General features: G+C 33.7%; 2 protein-coding genes across 4 annotated transcripts; one reads left to right on the top strand and one right to left on the bottom strand.

Moving 5' to 3' along the window:
- The first annotated feature begins 6,507 nt into the window (after positions 1 to 6,507).
- LOC124957854 (DNA-directed RNA polymerase III subunit RPC8) lies at positions 6,508 to 8,656 on the top strand. Of its 3 annotated transcripts, none has more exons than XR_007103752.1 (5): positions 6,508 to 6,886; positions 6,950 to 7,133; positions 7,224 to 7,364; positions 7,442 to 7,884; positions 8,527 to 8,656. XR_007103752.1 is itself a non-coding variant. In XM_047515292.1 (5 exons), exons 1-5 carry the CDS (start codon positions 6,776 to 6,778, stop codon positions 7,705 to 7,707), a joined length of 615 nt encoding a protein of 204 aa, XP_047371248.1. In that variant the 5' UTR covers positions 6,509 to 6,775; the 3' UTR covers positions 7,708 to 8,656. The 3 variants fall into 3 exon arrangements, 2 of the variants coding, with proteins under 2 accessions (XP_047371247.1, XP_047371248.1); XM_047515292.1 differs by having other exon boundaries at positions 6,509 to 6,886; positions 7,442 to 7,566; positions 7,654 to 8,656; XM_047515291.1 differs by having other exon boundaries at positions 7,442 to 8,656.
- Positions 7,156 to 15,646, bottom strand: LOC124957853 (F-box/LRR-repeat protein 16). The gene is made up of 7 exons (XM_047515290.1): positions 13,704 to 15,646; positions 11,656 to 12,011; positions 11,234 to 11,527; positions 10,809 to 11,100; positions 9,804 to 9,999; positions 9,571 to 9,719; positions 7,156 to 9,495 (listed from the first exon to the last, which is right to left on the bottom strand). The coding sequence occupies exons 1-7, from the start codon at positions 13,798 to 13,800 to the stop codon at positions 9,347 to 9,349; spliced, it is 1,533 nt and encodes a 510-aa protein (XP_047371246.1). The 5' UTR covers positions 13,801 to 15,646; the 3' UTR covers positions 7,156 to 9,346.
- Positions 15,647 to 15,863: the final 217 nt, after the last annotated feature.

Raw genomic sequence — 15,863 nt, 5'->3', positions numbered from 1 at the left:
CGCGACACTGACGTGTGTTATAATTACGTAGATTCTACTGTTCTATCCAAATTCGCGAAGTAATCTAATCGAAATGTCGAAGAAATAAAACGAAGTCCCCGGTAGGACTTTTAAGTTGCGCTCGCGCACATTCACGTGAGCATTAGAAAAACAGTGACTCTACTCTAAATTCGCGTTTTCGATACGAGCAATCAAACGAAGTTTAATCGTGCCCGAGAATACCCACGTTTGTGCACGCCGACACGCGCGTCAGTATTCTTCCTATCCTTCCCGTAACCGCGCATAAAAATCGATGATGAATCGAGCCAGGCGATGACGCATTGGACCAGAGGTGAACCTATCCCTTGATGATCTATACTGGAAAAGAAGAAAATAAGGAAAAAATAAGAAAAAGAAAAGAAAAGACATATTGAATATCGCTGCATGATTACTCGATCATTCCTGAAAAAGAAAAAAAGAAGATGAAAAAAAAAGAGAAAGAAAAAAAAATATATAAAATAGAAAATAAATACGTATAAATAGATAAGAGTGCTGGAGAATAAAAGAGCTCTGCACGATGCTGAAACAACTATCCGCACCATCTCATGGGTCCTACCTAAAACTTATAAATCATAATTAATAAGAATATATTAATAACATAACTAAAAACATAATTAAACACATAATTAAACACTTAATTAAACACATAAATAAACACAAATAAACACAAGTAAATACATAATTAAACACATAATTAAACACATAATTAAACACATAATTAAACATATAATTAAAAACATAATTAAAAAGAAACAACATAAATAAATATTAAGAAAACATAATTAAAAAGAAATAACTTATTAATAACATAACTGAAAACATTATTAAAAAAGAAAAATATGAAATAGAAAAGAGAAAAAAAGAGATGCAGTTCTACACGATGCTGAGACAGCAATCCGCACAGAGGCACACCCCCATGGCCCATCCCATGGGTCCCATCCGAGATATATAAAGGATAATTAATGAGAGTAAATTAGAATAAATAGTAATGACAGTGAAGAGAATTTTCTGTGCGTTTCAATTTTAAATCGATAGTATATCTATTAATCAATAGTATATAGTAGTACATGTATATGATTTTAATAACGTTGCTAAGAATATCCTATTGCTTAAATATTAATTAATTATTCTTTCCCGTGTTGGCGATCCCTGGACAACCTGGAACTAGCTGAAAAGAAATAAAGAATGAAAAAAGAAAATGTATATATGTATATTAATTACGTGAACGATAAAATCCTGAAATTTAATTTAATTAAACATAAGAAAAATAAAAGATTAATTAATAAAAAAAAATGAAATATGCTGAACCCTGATGTAAAGTAATATTATTCTCTCTGAAAGAAATATTATTCTCCCTGAAAGAAATATTATTATATTTATTAATCAATATTATATGATAATACATGTATATGATTTTTATAACGTTGCTAAAAATATCCTATTGTTTAAATATTAATTAATTATACTTTACGTATATCGTGCGTTGTGTAAATGTTGAAATAATCTTATTTATTAATTATTCCTTTCCGTGTTCGCGATCCCACGATCTGCCACCAGCTGAAAAGAAATAAGGAAAGAAAAAAGAAAATGTATATATGTATATTAATTATGATAAAATTATGAAATTTAATTTAATTAAACTTAAGAAAAATAAAAGATTAATTAAAAAAGAAAAAAGAAATGAAAAATTCTGAATACTGATCTAAAGAAATATTATTTTTCCTGAAAAAAATATTATATTACTTGTACATTTCATAAATATATGATTTTAATATAGAACTCGATTTTATTAAAATAAAATTATGAATTTAATTGAACTGTAGAAAAGAGAAAATGTACAATATTTATCAATCGACTTTAACGTAAAATTTGATTTTATTAAAGTGGAATTACAAATTGAACTGAATTTTAGAAAAGAGAAAATGTGTAAAATTTATATATCGAATTTAATATTAAAAATGCTTAAAATATGAAATAATCATATGGCAATGTGGTAATGTTATTTACGGAATATTACTTCGTCTCAGTTTTTTAAATCTTTACCATTACACCCATCACCATAAGAGCATTTCGAATGACAACATGGTAAAATTAAAATGCGACTAAGAGCCATTCTCAAAAGTTTCTAGTGACCCTTCGAAAATAATTCAATAACCTAATAGTAATGCTCTTGAGGCATATGTTGGGGAGGGGCCCCTTCGGTATATAGCCTCTTCTTTGTTTCGTGGCCTAGTCGATTATTACTCTAAAACTGTATCGACAAAATTTAATTTCAAATTCTAAGATATGAAAGAAAACCATAACACAATCCTAACGTATTTGAAAACTTATTATTATTTTTTCGAAAGATAATTTCTTGCAACGTAGGAGAAGTTAGAATCAGTATCGGAGGGATTAAAAAATTTACTCACTACTTAAGAAGTTCTGCGATGGCTCCAAAACACTCGTTCGCGGTTTAAGTCGAAATTGAGAATGAATGATTCTTCAACATTAGATAGGTCGACATCGAAGTTGATGAAGATCCTCTTCAGTGATGCACTGACTCTAATTCGCGGTAGTTATTTATTAACGGACGTTTACTGAATTTATTTCGCGGAATTCAACTGTCTTTTATAAATAAAGTTGGTGCGATTGTTAAAAAAGCAAAACACTTTGCGAACAAACACTGACTCTAACGACTGCATTACACGCAGTCGATGTAAAAACATTTGTTGTTTAAATCGCGAAACGCGAACGAACAAGCACTGCTTCTACTTGGTGATATTTTCATTTTATCGATAAAAACATTCGATTACTTCATTGCTACGCGCGCGATTGCAATGAAATTCTGAAACAGAAAAATACAAACAAAATAATTAGTATCACTGTTATAATAAGAAACTGTATAAATTATTAAAGAAACATATGATATAGAAATATATTTACTTTAAGTCTTCATTATAACTATGCAGGAAAGATATCCTGAGAGAGCTTCGATGATTACTCGTCGGAATCCCAAAGAAGATTGATCCAATGATAGTCGAGATCGATCAGAGATTTGATTTTGTTGACTTCACACATAACCAAGGAACGGCAGTTAAAAATTTAAATATGCAAAGAAATATGCAAAAATCAATTAAATAAAATTAAATATGAAAATAAAATATTAATTATTTTAATTTTCTCCCGTGTTACGATCTTTGTAATGTTTAAGAGAGTGTATTACTATTTAAATATTAGTTTATTATACTCCGCGTACATTAAAGATTGTTTAAATAAATGAAAAAGTATCGAAAATATTAATTTATAAATTGTCACGATAAGAAAGAGAGAGGGCCGATGTGCTCTGGTCGGAGTGCAAAAGAAAAGTGACTCGGTACTTGTCAAAGTTAATCGAAGGACCGTTTATGTTTATATTATGCGAGGTCAAGTACCTCGAGATTAAGATTTTAAAGTACTGGAATTTTATATTAAAATTATTTTAAGTTCCTCGCGCGATTTGACCCTCGCAATGTTTAAACGAATGCACTATTATTTAAATAATAGTTTCTTGTACTCCGCGTACATTAAAGATTGTTGAAATAAATGAAAAAGTATCGAAAATATTAATTTATAAGTTGTCGCGATAAGAAAGAGAGAGGGCCGGTGTGCTCTGGTCGGAGTGCAAAAGAAAAGTGACTCGGTACTTGTCAAAGTTAATCGAAGGACTATTTATGTTTATATTGCACAAGGCCAGCAAACCTGAAACCGAAATTTTTAAGTACTGGAATTTTATATTGAAATTATTTTAAATTTGTCACACGTTTTGATCTTCGTAATGTTTAAACGAATGAAATAATGTTTAAATATTATTTTATTGTATTCCGTGTACATTAAAGATTATTTAAATAATTGAAAAACTATCGAAAGTATTAATTTTTAAGTTTTCGCGTTTAGGAAGGGAGAAACGATATGCACTGATCGGAGTGCAAAAGAAAACTAACTCGGTACTTGTCAAAGTTAATAGAAGGACCGTTTATGTTTATATTACGCGAAGATAACTACCTCGAGATTAAGATTTTAAAGTATCGAGATTTTATATTAAAATTATTTTAAGTTCATCGCGCGATTTGACCGTCAGAATGTTTAAACGAATGCACTATTATTTAAATATTAGTTTATTGTACTACGTGTACATTAAAGATTATTTAAATAAGTGAAAAAGTATCGAAAGTATTAATTTATAAGTTTATATGTTTAAAAAGTGAGAGAGCCGATGTGCACTGGTCGGAGTGCAAAAGAAAACTAACTCGGTACTTGTCAAAGTTAATAGAAGGACCGTTCATGTTTATATTACGCAAGGTCAACTACCCCGAAACCGAAATTTTTAAGTACTGGAATTTTATATTGAAATTATTTTAAGTTCGTCACGCGTTTGGATCTTCGTAATGTTTAAACGAATGAAATAATGTTTAAATATTATTTTATTGTACAACGTGTACATTAAATAATTGAAAAAGTATCGAAAATATTAATTTATAAGTTTACGCGTTTAAAAAGTGAGAGAGCCGATGTGCACTGATCGGAGTGCAAAAGAAAACTAACTGGGTAATTATTAAAGTTATTCGAAGGACCGTTTATGTTTATATTACGTGAGGCTAACTACCCCAAGATTAAAATTTTAAAGCATCGAGATTTTATATTAAAATTATTTTAAGTTTCTTGCGCGTTACGATCTTTGTAATGTTTAAGAGAGTGTATTATTATTTAAATATTAGTTTATTGTACTCCACGTACATTGAAGATTGTTTAAATAATTAAAAAATTATCAAAAGGATTAATTTATAAGTTGTCACGATTAGGAAGAGAGAGGCCTGATGTGCACTGGTCGGAGTGCAAAAGAAAAGTGACTTGGTACTTGTCAAAGTTAATCGAAGGACCGTTTATGTTTATATTGCACAAAGCCAGCAAACCCGAAACAGAAAATTTTAAGTGCTGGAATTTTATATTGAAATTATTTTAAGTTCGTCACGCGATTTGATCTTCGTAATGTTTAAACGAATGAAATAATGTTTAAATATTATTTTATTGTACTTCGTATACATTAATGATTGTTTAAATAATTGAAAAAGTATCGAAAATATTAATTTATAAGTTGTCGCGATTAGAAAGAGAGCGTGTCGATGTGTACTGGTCGGAGTGCAAAAGAAAACTAAGTCCATCGAAGGACTGTTTATGTTTATATTACGCAAAGCTAACTACCCCGAGATTAAGATTTTAAAGTACCGGAATTTTAATATTAAAATTATTTTAAGTTTCTCGCGCGTTACAATCTTTGTAATGTTTAAGAGAATGTATTATTATTTAAATATTAGTTTATTGTATTCCGCGTACATTGAAGATTGTTTAAATAATTGAAAAAGTATCGAAAGTATTAATTTATAAGTTTACGCGTTTAAAAAGAGAGAGGGACGATGTGCACTGGTCGGAGTGCAAAAGAAAACTAACTTGGTACTTGTCAAAGTTAATAGACGGACCTTTTATGTTTATATTGTACAAGGCCAACAAACCCGAAATCAAAATTCTAAAGTACTGGAATTTTATATTAAAAATATTTTAAGTTATTCGCACGTTACCGTCTTTCCAATGATTAAGCGAATGTACTATTGTTTAAATATTATTTTATTGTACTTCGTGTAGATTAAAGATTATTTAAATAATTGAAAAACTATCGAAAGTATAAATTTATAAGTTTACGCGTTTAGAAAAAAAATATTGATGTGCATTGATCGGAGTGCAAAAGGAAACTAACTCGGTAATTGTCAAAGTTATTCGGCGGACCGTTTATGTTTATATTACAACAAGATTGAAATTTTTAAGTACCGAATTTCAATTTGAAATTATTTTAAGTTTTTCTCGCGTTATAATCTTTTTGACTTTGGACACGAATTTCCTTATTTTTGCCATAGAATTATCTATCGAAATAATGATCGAATATGTTTCTCCGTGTTATCATCCTGAAACGCATTCTTTACGTTTAGAATGGTACAGAATATCCAAGTATCAGCTATTTACATATATAAACAACCAGGTAATCGCTTTGTCGATGAGGTACAACGATAAATTGTACCTCATTGTAAGTGATATGGAAATAGCAGTAGTGGATGTACGAACTTCTCTTTTGTCGCAAATATCGAAAGGCGTCACAGTACTAAACTTTTTCTTCCTAAAAATTGTCAAAAAGAGCATTTATGTCAACAATGAGAACAGGCATAATTCTCAGCTAATTTTGATAAACAAAATTTCATTTTAAAGATGAAGATTTAATCTAAGATTTTACTTTTTCAAATTTTTGCATAAGCTTTTTATTCGTGCATGTACTGTTCTCGCAAAATACCATTTTTAAGTTATATTTTAGTCTAGTCTTAATTATTCTCGCTTATTTATTCTCGTAGTTCATATTTTGTCCACATCTGTCGCTGAAGTCGCATGCGTTACGAACGGAAGATGTATAATAGCCTTGTAGTTTTTGTCATAATGGTATGAATGGCGTAGGAAATGTTGTGTTAGTTGATTCTTTAAGATGCTTTTTAACGATAGGATAAATCATATATACAAATCTAATTTAATAGAAGTAAATTTAAAATATTAACATTTACATAATTCGTATAATTATTGTATAACGAAAAGAAAATCGTTATTTGTATTCGATATATAAATCTAACCTATCACTTTGCCGCGTCGTCGAATTGTATATAAATAAAGAAATTTCTAAAATATGTTTGTACTTGCGGAACTTAAAGATACCGTTAGAATACCACCATGGAAATTTAAACGAAAATTGAATGATGCAATCACTGACGAATTAAATAGGAAATTAGCTAATAAGGTAATGTCATGTCATATTTTTCTTAAGTTTAACACGGCAACAAAATTAAGTTTAAAATTTCAGGTATATTTAAACGTGGGTCTTTGCATTGCATTGCACGACATAACAAAAATAGAAGAATCATATATTTTTCCAGGAGATGGTTCTTCGCATACAAAAGTATTATTTAGATTTGTAGTGTTCCGTCCATTTATGGAGGAGATTCTAATAGGAAAAATACGTAGTTGTAGCGTTGATGGAGTACATGGTAAATAAAATTAACTACATAATAAGATTTTCATTTGTTTTTCTTTGTTTGCATATACATTATAATTTCAACTTCAAATTTCTATTTTAGTAACATTAGGATTTTTCGAGGATATAGTTATTCCACCTCACAAATTACAGCATCCCTCTAGATTTGATCAAGCGGAACAAGCGTGGATTTGGGAATACGATACTGGGGATGGAGAAAAACATGATCTTTTTATGGATGCAGGTATATATTTGTAATCATTTTGCCATTAGAAATGTATTTAATTATTTTCTTTATCGAATAATTTTATATCTCCTTAGGCGAAATCATTAGATTCCGAGTAGTCAGTGAAACCTTTACGGAAACATTACCATCAGGTCCTAACATTTCTAATGAAACAGTTGAAAAACCTGAAGTTAGCAATATATCTCCTTATACTTTGGGCGTAAGTGTAAATCAATTGAAAGTATTACATTTTTTAATTTGCAACTCTTGTATTACTTAACTTTGTTCACATTACCTAATCACACAGGGTGCTATAGATGAACCTGGTCTTGGTTTACTTACTTGGTGGGAAAATGCATAAAAGCCTGTGAAAATGCAATGAATACTTTCAGACTTATTAAATGCAACATTTAAAAGTACTGAATCTTCATCAATAAATTTATATTTCACAGCACATCTCAATGTATCATAGAATGTTACATCTGTGACCTGCATCACAAAGTGACATATTTTCCAATACAATTTTTTTCATGTGCAGGTATGTTTACGCTTAGTTTTGATTGATAACAGAATTAGTAAGAATAATTTGTACAATATATACAAAGATGTTGTGTACTAAACACGTGATAACACACGCAAAAATAATTACAATGTTATAGAAAACAGATCTTTCTAGTTGGCTACCTATAAATTATTATACGCGAGTTATTAAATACAACATAAATAATAAATTTCCATTGATATTATCTTAAAATATTAACATCGTTTAATATGTCGCAGGACATATTGGGTTAACCAAATAGTAAAGTTCTTAAATATTTTAAACACACGAAATATTCCGTTTATATCATATTAGACTTGTTAACGTGTTATTGCATAAGGAATTTGAAATAACTAAAGCGCGACGGTAAACTATAAATTTAAAAAAGGCTAATTCCATTACAGTAAATTCTCAAGTAAAATCACGAATACAAATATCATTTCTCATAATATATAAATATGTAATAATTGATCTCAGTTCTTATTTCAATAACATGTATTATAAAACAGATTATATGAAGCATATCTTTTAAGAATAAAGTACTAGATAAACCGGTAACATGTTTCGTAAATGTCTCGTAACAGTATAGTTTTTCTAGGAGGATTCTTTAAAGCAAATTATCTAATATTCCGATTGCAGGTGCAAATAGTGAAGCGGCATGAATATCGATAATATAATATAATATATCATGAACATTTCAAAGTCAAATGGAATTTTATGTAACACAAATCTTATCACAGCTCTAACCATTAAAATATGTCATGCGTAACACATCTTTTTTTCTTTTTCCTATAGAAATATACAGAATAGAGAAACGAATCCGGTGACTTGTGTGAGTCCTCTTTCTCGTCTGATATACATATATATATATATATATATATATATATATATATATATATATATACACATATGCGTATATATATATATATATCTTTGGCTTTTGTCGAATAATGGGTGATACTCGTTATTCGAAAAAACATGCTTTAAGAACATACACAAAGAGGTATTAGGATTATGTATCTATACGTATTACGCAGACAAGAAGATAATAAAACTATGATCAGTTAAAACATAACGCGAATGAACAAGTGCAGTTAAATGCTGGCGTCAGTGTATTAAAAAGGCCTAAAGACTACTTAATTTAATTTATTATATCGCGTGTGGCCTTTTCCATGCCCGTTAGAAGAAAAACATAGTTATGCTCTCAGAATATGGACGTCATCAGCGTTTCGCTTGCGTGATATACCTTTCGCTCGTACATATGTACCATTGTCATTTGTTTCTTTTACTTTCTCTCCCTCCCCTACGTATTAGTTTGCACAAATTTTTCTGTATACAAATAATACAAGTCTTCCGCAAAGTCGTGCCGAGTTTGCACCTTCGTATCGCCGAGCAACGCGACTACGTTCGAAATCAAAGAGGTTGTATCGCAAATACCGTAGTTAACACTCGGTTCCTCTTATTCAATGATTAGGCAACGTGGTAAGTGTTCTCGTAAATAATCAAAGAGCTCACGTGACGTTCCTGGACAGTTGGTTAGCTCTAATTCGTGTAAGTGACGAAGCTGTATCAGACTAGATAAGCCACTACTAGTAAGTAATGGACATCCTGGAAATGGAATTATTTCATTTAATCGTTACGATTATATTAATTGTAGAGATTTAACGATAAAGAGTAACTCACCAGCAACGGAAAGCACTTGTAAGGATCTCATACCGCATAAATGCTGAAGTCCGAAGTCTCTTAATTGTGAACACCATCTCAAGAACAAAGCACTTAGGGATCCCATTGTTGAAATATAACCTACGCCAATATCCGTTATGTGGACGCATCTATTTAAAAGGAAAAAAAGTAACGTAAATAATACATATGCTTCGAGGTAATATGCATGTTTAACGGTCGGTGTTTATCGTTACCTGTCTAACGTAAGTTCCTCTAAGTGATTCAAATCACAGGCGATATATTCTAAGGCTGCGTCTGTAATTCGCGAACACCAGCTCAGATCTAAGGAACGAAGTCTTAGCAAATTTTCCGCTATTAATTCTACACCGTCGTCCGTCACTTTACTGCATCCAGAAAGTGATAATACAGTCAAATTTGGCAAGGAATGTACTACGACAAAAAAATGAGTACATGAGCTAGATATTATTATTAGCTAAAATTAACGCTTAGAGATCTAATCATATTCGTAGAATTTCCATTAATCAAATTCTAAATTATACATTTATTTTATACGATCGTAAACGTTCCGTGAACTACGATTGCAAGACCGTCTCGTTGGCATCTATACAAGTATGTCCTGTATCTTGTATTAGACCGATGATTGATCGGAGAAACGTTTGATGATATGGTCAACGTACTGTACTTCGTTAAGTATCAACTTCTAAGAGAATTTTCTTTGATATATTTTTTTAGGATTCGCAATTAGGAAGTTTCTTTTCTCTTAATCTTTGGTCCCGTAAAATTCACGAGACGACCCTGACTGACAGCTTGAATGCTAAATAAAGCTGTTCCTTAATTCTATATTTAATCTTCAGCACGTGTGTGTGACTGATTCAATTTCACGTTTTAGCCGGTCGGTGGAGTGCTTATCATATTCTTAGAACGTTAAAGTACATAGGCACACAAAGAAAGAGAAAGAGAGAGAGAGAGAGAGAGAGAGAGAGAGACTATGCGTGCACACACACGTACACATAGATCTCGTTTTTCCATTTACAGATATACTTTACGGATCGACACGCGCAAACACGAATTATATGATCGTGCGCTAAGAAGACGTGACGACATCATACGATCATCGCGTACCGCGTGACCGATAAAACGTTATTTTGCAAAGGATGTAGGTCGCTCAAGAACATTTGCGATCGATAACAACAATAACATCAATATCGTCTTCAAAATCAATAACGACAATGTCTCACCAATATTTATTACTGCCTGATTGGTGAGTTCCCAGCAGGATTGGAGCCTGAGAATGCTAAGGGCGCTACTCTGTTTGGCGCTGAAGTATCTCAATGCGGCGTCAGTTACATGATAAGCCTGGAGCGAAAATTCGTAAAGACTGGGTAACAATTGGGCTACTGCACCTACGGCCTCGTCTGCAACGTTTATGCAATCGGACAAGGACAATGATACTATCCTAGGCGTGAGACAAGCCCAAAGTCCAGCTTCGGTGATCTCATTACAACCAGCCAGTTCCAATTCGAAGAGAGCCTAACGATTGAGAGAAGACAAACATTTCGATCTATTATACTTCATGTTTATCAGTTTGCAACAAGCACATTAACGTTATCATCGTCATATCATAATCATCATTATTATCATTTATGTAAACGAATTATCTTACCTGCATATGATCTAAAAGAGCTTCGAGACCTCTGTCGGTGACAGCGCAACATCGTAATGACAAGGAATGAACGTATCGTTGCGCAAGAGGAAATCCATGCGTTAACTCTGGTATATCTTCATCTGCGGCACCCAATAAAACTAACGAATGAAAACCTCGCCTTACCAAGGAGGCATAGAGACGTGTACGCGAGCTGGATGGCATAGATCGAGCTTCTCGGCACCTAACTACTGGTACCAAACCTGCCCAGAGTCTTGGTCTCGCGTATAGAACGTCTCGCCATCTCGTGCATACCTGCACAGTATAATAAAGTTAATGTAAACGTAACACTGTCAAATTGGACGATCCATTTTATTTTTCATTTTACTTTTTTGTTTTTTTTTTATTTGTTTTGTTTTGTTTTTTGTTTTTTTTCCTTTTACCTGAGCCAATATCCTTCTCTCGGTGGCATTGAAATAAAGAAAGAATCGTCCAAGAAAATGATCATCTTGCAATAACTGCTCCCACGTGCTCGGTGCGACGTACCCTCCCATACCACCACTCGCGAGGCTAACAGTTTTCGATTTGTTCCGTGATATCCTCGGTCTGCTACCTGTACCATTGTTCAAAGTTTTGTTGTTCCCTGTTGACATGTTATTCATCGACGTTGGAACGCTCCTACTCGGCTTCTCCGGAATCGTGTTTACGTTGTTCGCGCTCTGCAAATTTGTATATGCCACCCCACCGCCTCCGCAAAAGACATTCGTAACGCGTTCCATGACGCTCGTCCTCCCTCCACCTGTGATGGAATAAAAGCAAAAGAAAAAAAAAAGAAACAACGAAATGAGTTGTAAGTAGAACACGGCGGCAAACTCGACGATTCTCAAGGGCTTTTGAAAAACGAAAAAGAAAAAGAGAGTAAATAAAAAAAATGGCGGGAACATTTCCTTAACGTCGTTTTTCCCTTTTCTTTTTCCTTTTTTTCTTTTTAAATCGAAGGGACGTAAGTACTAGAAGGGTCTCCTCGTATCTCAAGTGATAATCTCAGAAAAAGATAAAAATAAATGAACGTTGCAGAATTTAGAATCGCTCCTCTCGTTTTCCCATCTTGATTGAACCTTCGATAAAATACGCTCCGTGTTAAGTTACGATCTATCGTCCATTTTCCCATTTTTCCTTTCCCTATTCTTTTTTTTTTTTTTTTTACTCTCATTCTTCGACAATCGTTTTCTTTAATCCTCTTTACTATTATTATCGCAACAATAGAATGGTTGCGATTGGTGCAGTGCGAGTATGACACGCGAAATGTTTTACGACCCTCGTAAACATCTACGTCATTTACTTGGCGTACTAAACGACGCGCTTCTAAATCATAGAGCGGTTAAAATTACAGACCGAACGAACAGTTCGTGACATCTTTTCGTAAAAGGTGAGATGTAAAGAAGAACGCTCGTTAAAAAAAAACAAAGAAAGAGAGAGAGAGAAATAGAAGGAAAATTTCTATTCCTTCTCTCTCTCTCTCTCTCTCTTTTTTTCTCTTTCTCTCTCTCTCCTTTCGCTTTCTCTCCCTAAGTACATCGAGCCTCTCTCTATTTTTATACGCACGCGGCCAAATGCTATCGATTTCACTGCAGTTAAGATTGCGGCGACTATCGACGCTTCGTAAATAATTCGAGTTGGAAAATAAAGGATCAGAGGCATAGCATAAATGGCCGAGAACAAGAAGGATAGGGGGTAATCGGACCGTGAATCGGACCACGAGTGTACTCGACACTACTCGACGAAATTGCATAACGATGAACGAAAGAAAGAAACAAAAATTCTCATTTTCGCTTTCGATGATATGGAATACTCGTTTGTGCATAGATACGTACGATGGCGTATATGAAAGAACAGGTCGATTACGAAAATGACGATGAAAAGTGAAAAATTAATACGATATGGAAAAGTCATCGAGCGTGTATGCGCTTGTAAAACGCGTTCTTTTTTTTCTTTCTCTTCCTCACCCCCGCCCCCACTCCACCTCCTCCATTTTTCTTCCAATTGCCTAAAGTTTCTAATTATTATGTGTAAATAGAAGAAAAAAAAAAGAAAAGAAAGAAAAAAGAGAAGACGCATTGATTCGCGACCAGCTAAATTACCTTTGTAATCGCCGGCATAATATCTACGCGTTATTACGTAACGATGATGAATTCTCCATCGAAAATGAAGACGAAGGAAAGCTTGCACCCGAAACTTGCATCAAAAGTAGTCAAAGCTGAAAATTCGGATGGACGGATTCTAGTCGTTTACGAAGAACGCTAATAATCGAACTATAATATTATAATTGCAAGGAATGATATGTTTCGCGAACGATCATTTGTTTCTTATTTTTATTTGTCAAGGTGGGCGGGCAACTCGATTTTCGGGATTAGAATTCGAAGATTAGGGTTAAAAAAAAAAAAAGAAAAGAAAGAAAGAAAGAAGGTAATAAAAGATAACTTTCACCGACCATGATGCTTCGAGGTCCTCAATCCCAAACCGTTGATCCTCTTGGTCAATTCGGCGCTGGCTCTCTCGACGACGCCTTGAGCTGATATCGAAGACATGTCTCTCTTGATGTCTTTCGATGATCAAACCACCACCGTCTTGCTCGTATATTTAGAAGACTTAGTCAAGAGTAGAAACACGATTTCGTCCGTCCCTCGTGAAATCGCGACATGTTCGATCGGCGGGAGTCGTCGCAGACGGAGTCACCGCCGTTGTGTCCTCTTCGTTCTAAGGCTTCGCTTTAACCGGAGACATAAAAGCTTCTCCTTCGATGTCTTCAACCCTCGCCTGAGATCCTATCACCCTCCCACCCCCACCCCTTACCACCCTTTGACGAGCTTGCACATTAGTCTCATTTCATGGACCGATGCTTGACAATGGAAAGGAACGAACTTATATGTCCTGTGTCTTTTTGTTGCAATCGAAATGTACTTTTATATATATATATATATCTATATATATTTTTTTTTCTTTTTCCTCACGATCGAGCCACGATTGCTTCGCGTTCAACGTTGACGAGAGCTATTCGTGAAAGCTCCCGTGGTATTTCTTTCCCTTTGCCTCTCTCTGATCGTTCTCTTTCGTTAACTCGTTCTCGCCTCCCTCTTTAACCGAATCTATGTTTATAACGACGAGCGTCGTCGAACGTAAGCGAGGTGGAAAAAGCTCCCCCAAAAGGTGGAGCTGAAGCATCGGCACACGGGGGTGGTTTGCGCGAGACTGAATCGATATTCGTACTAAACTTGCCCGAACTGCCCCCACTTAGTTCGACGAGAGTGTAGTTTCCAGGCGCGGGTCGACTCGTGTCTCTTCACTCACTCACTCTCTCTCTCTCTCTCACTCTTTCCCTTTCCATTCTCCTATTTATCTCTCTCTCTCTCTCTCTCTCTCTCTCTCTCTTTCTCGATATGCCTTTTAAACGAATGTAACAACGCGAGATTTCTTCGAGACTCTCCTCGAGTGTATCACGCACGAGTTAGAAGCACAGAATGGCCGATCTTCGACATCGAACGTGAACACTTTGCAAATAAGTTAACGAACGATAGATTACGTTTCTAATTTCATTGTTTCCTTGAGAAAAGATAAATTGAACATTCGAATCGTTCGAACGACGAGGCCGATTAACCGATGATATTATTTCTTGAGAAAAGATAGCATTCCCATTTCTTTATATTTAATTTTGATATATTTAATTTTTATCAACATTGTCCTTCGATAATGAGATTTGTAATTGTTCTTGGAAAGAATTAAAGCGATGACCGACATTCGAACCAATACACTTGCGATTAGATATATGCTTCAAGGTTTCTGCTTGCCTCGACAAAATCAATTGGCCGTTCGTTCCTTCGATGGACGTCTCTATGTATCTATGTATGTATGTATGTATGTATGTATGTATGTATGTATGTATGTATATATGTATGTATGTACATATATATGTGCCTACGTAGAAAATAAAAAATATTTCAGCGACTGCATTTATTCAATCGTCGTCGGGGTCGTTCGTTTGTACAATAATGAAATTTTTGTAGCACAAAGTTGAAACTGATGGACATCAAGGGAGCATCGATCGTTTATTACTTGAAGACATCTTGAATTTCTTTCGAATAAATTATCCTCTGCTCTCTCTATCGTATCGTATCGTATCGTGAATCATTAATTTAGAGATCGTTATCTATCGCTGGCCATACGAACTTGGTGTAAATATAAATATCACGGATAAGTTTGTTCGTTCTTTGAGAATCGAACGAGATTTAATTAATCTTTTTTTCTTGTTTTTTTTTTTTTTTTTTTCTTTTTATTTCATTTACAATTTCAACCCTTCGCGACTCTATTTCCTCCTCGTTGAATTTAACCTGTTATTTCGTAACATCTACCCAATTCAACGAGATCCCTTGGCTATTTGATCGTCGAGAGCAACAAACATACTGTGCTTCCGCATTGAATACGCTATGTAGACTATTTGAAAGACGCGTTCGCGCGCGCGTGCGAATTATTCCGAGATTGAAAATGAAAATTTTCGAAAGCTAAATTTTGATAACTCGAAGGTATCATTTTTGGTAGAGTAGACTTCCTTTAACATTTTTATTCTTATCGATGACGAGCCATGGAAATGCATAAT

The sequence above is a fragment of the Vespa velutina genome, chromosome 2 (genome assembly GCF_912470025.1).
Source record: "Vespa velutina chromosome 2, iVesVel2.1, whole genome shotgun sequence".
NCBI lineage: Eukaryota > Metazoa > Arthropoda > Insecta > Hymenoptera > Vespidae > Vespa > Vespa velutina.
This window is presented reverse-complemented; position numbering and strand designations above follow the sequence as displayed.

Bases quoted from the DNA above. Each gene is read 5' to 3' on its own strand.
- LOC124957854 (XM_047515291.1), top strand. From the start codon at position 6,776: ATGTTTGTACTTGCGGAACTTAAAGATACCGTTAGAATACCACCATGG. The intron at 6,887-6,949 runs GTAATGTCATGT...TTAAAATTTCAG, and splicing joins ATAGGAAATTAGCTAATAAG to GTATATTTAAACGTGGGTCT. The intron at 7,134-7,223 runs GTAAATAAAATT...TTTCTATTTTAG, and splicing joins TAGCGTTGATGGAGTACATG to TAACATTAGGATTTTTCGAG.
- LOC124957853 (XM_047515290.1), bottom strand. From the start codon at position 13,800: ATGTCTTCGATATCAGCTCAAGGCGTCGTCGAGAGAGCCAGCGCCGAA. The intron at 11,101-11,233 runs GTAAGATAATTC...CTCAATCGTTAG, and splicing joins CTCTTTTAGATCATATGCAG to GCTCTCTTCGAATTGGAACT. The intron at 9,720-9,803 runs GTAACGATAAAC...CCTTTTAAATAG, and splicing joins GAGGAACTTACGTTAGACAG to ATGCGTCCACATAACGGATA.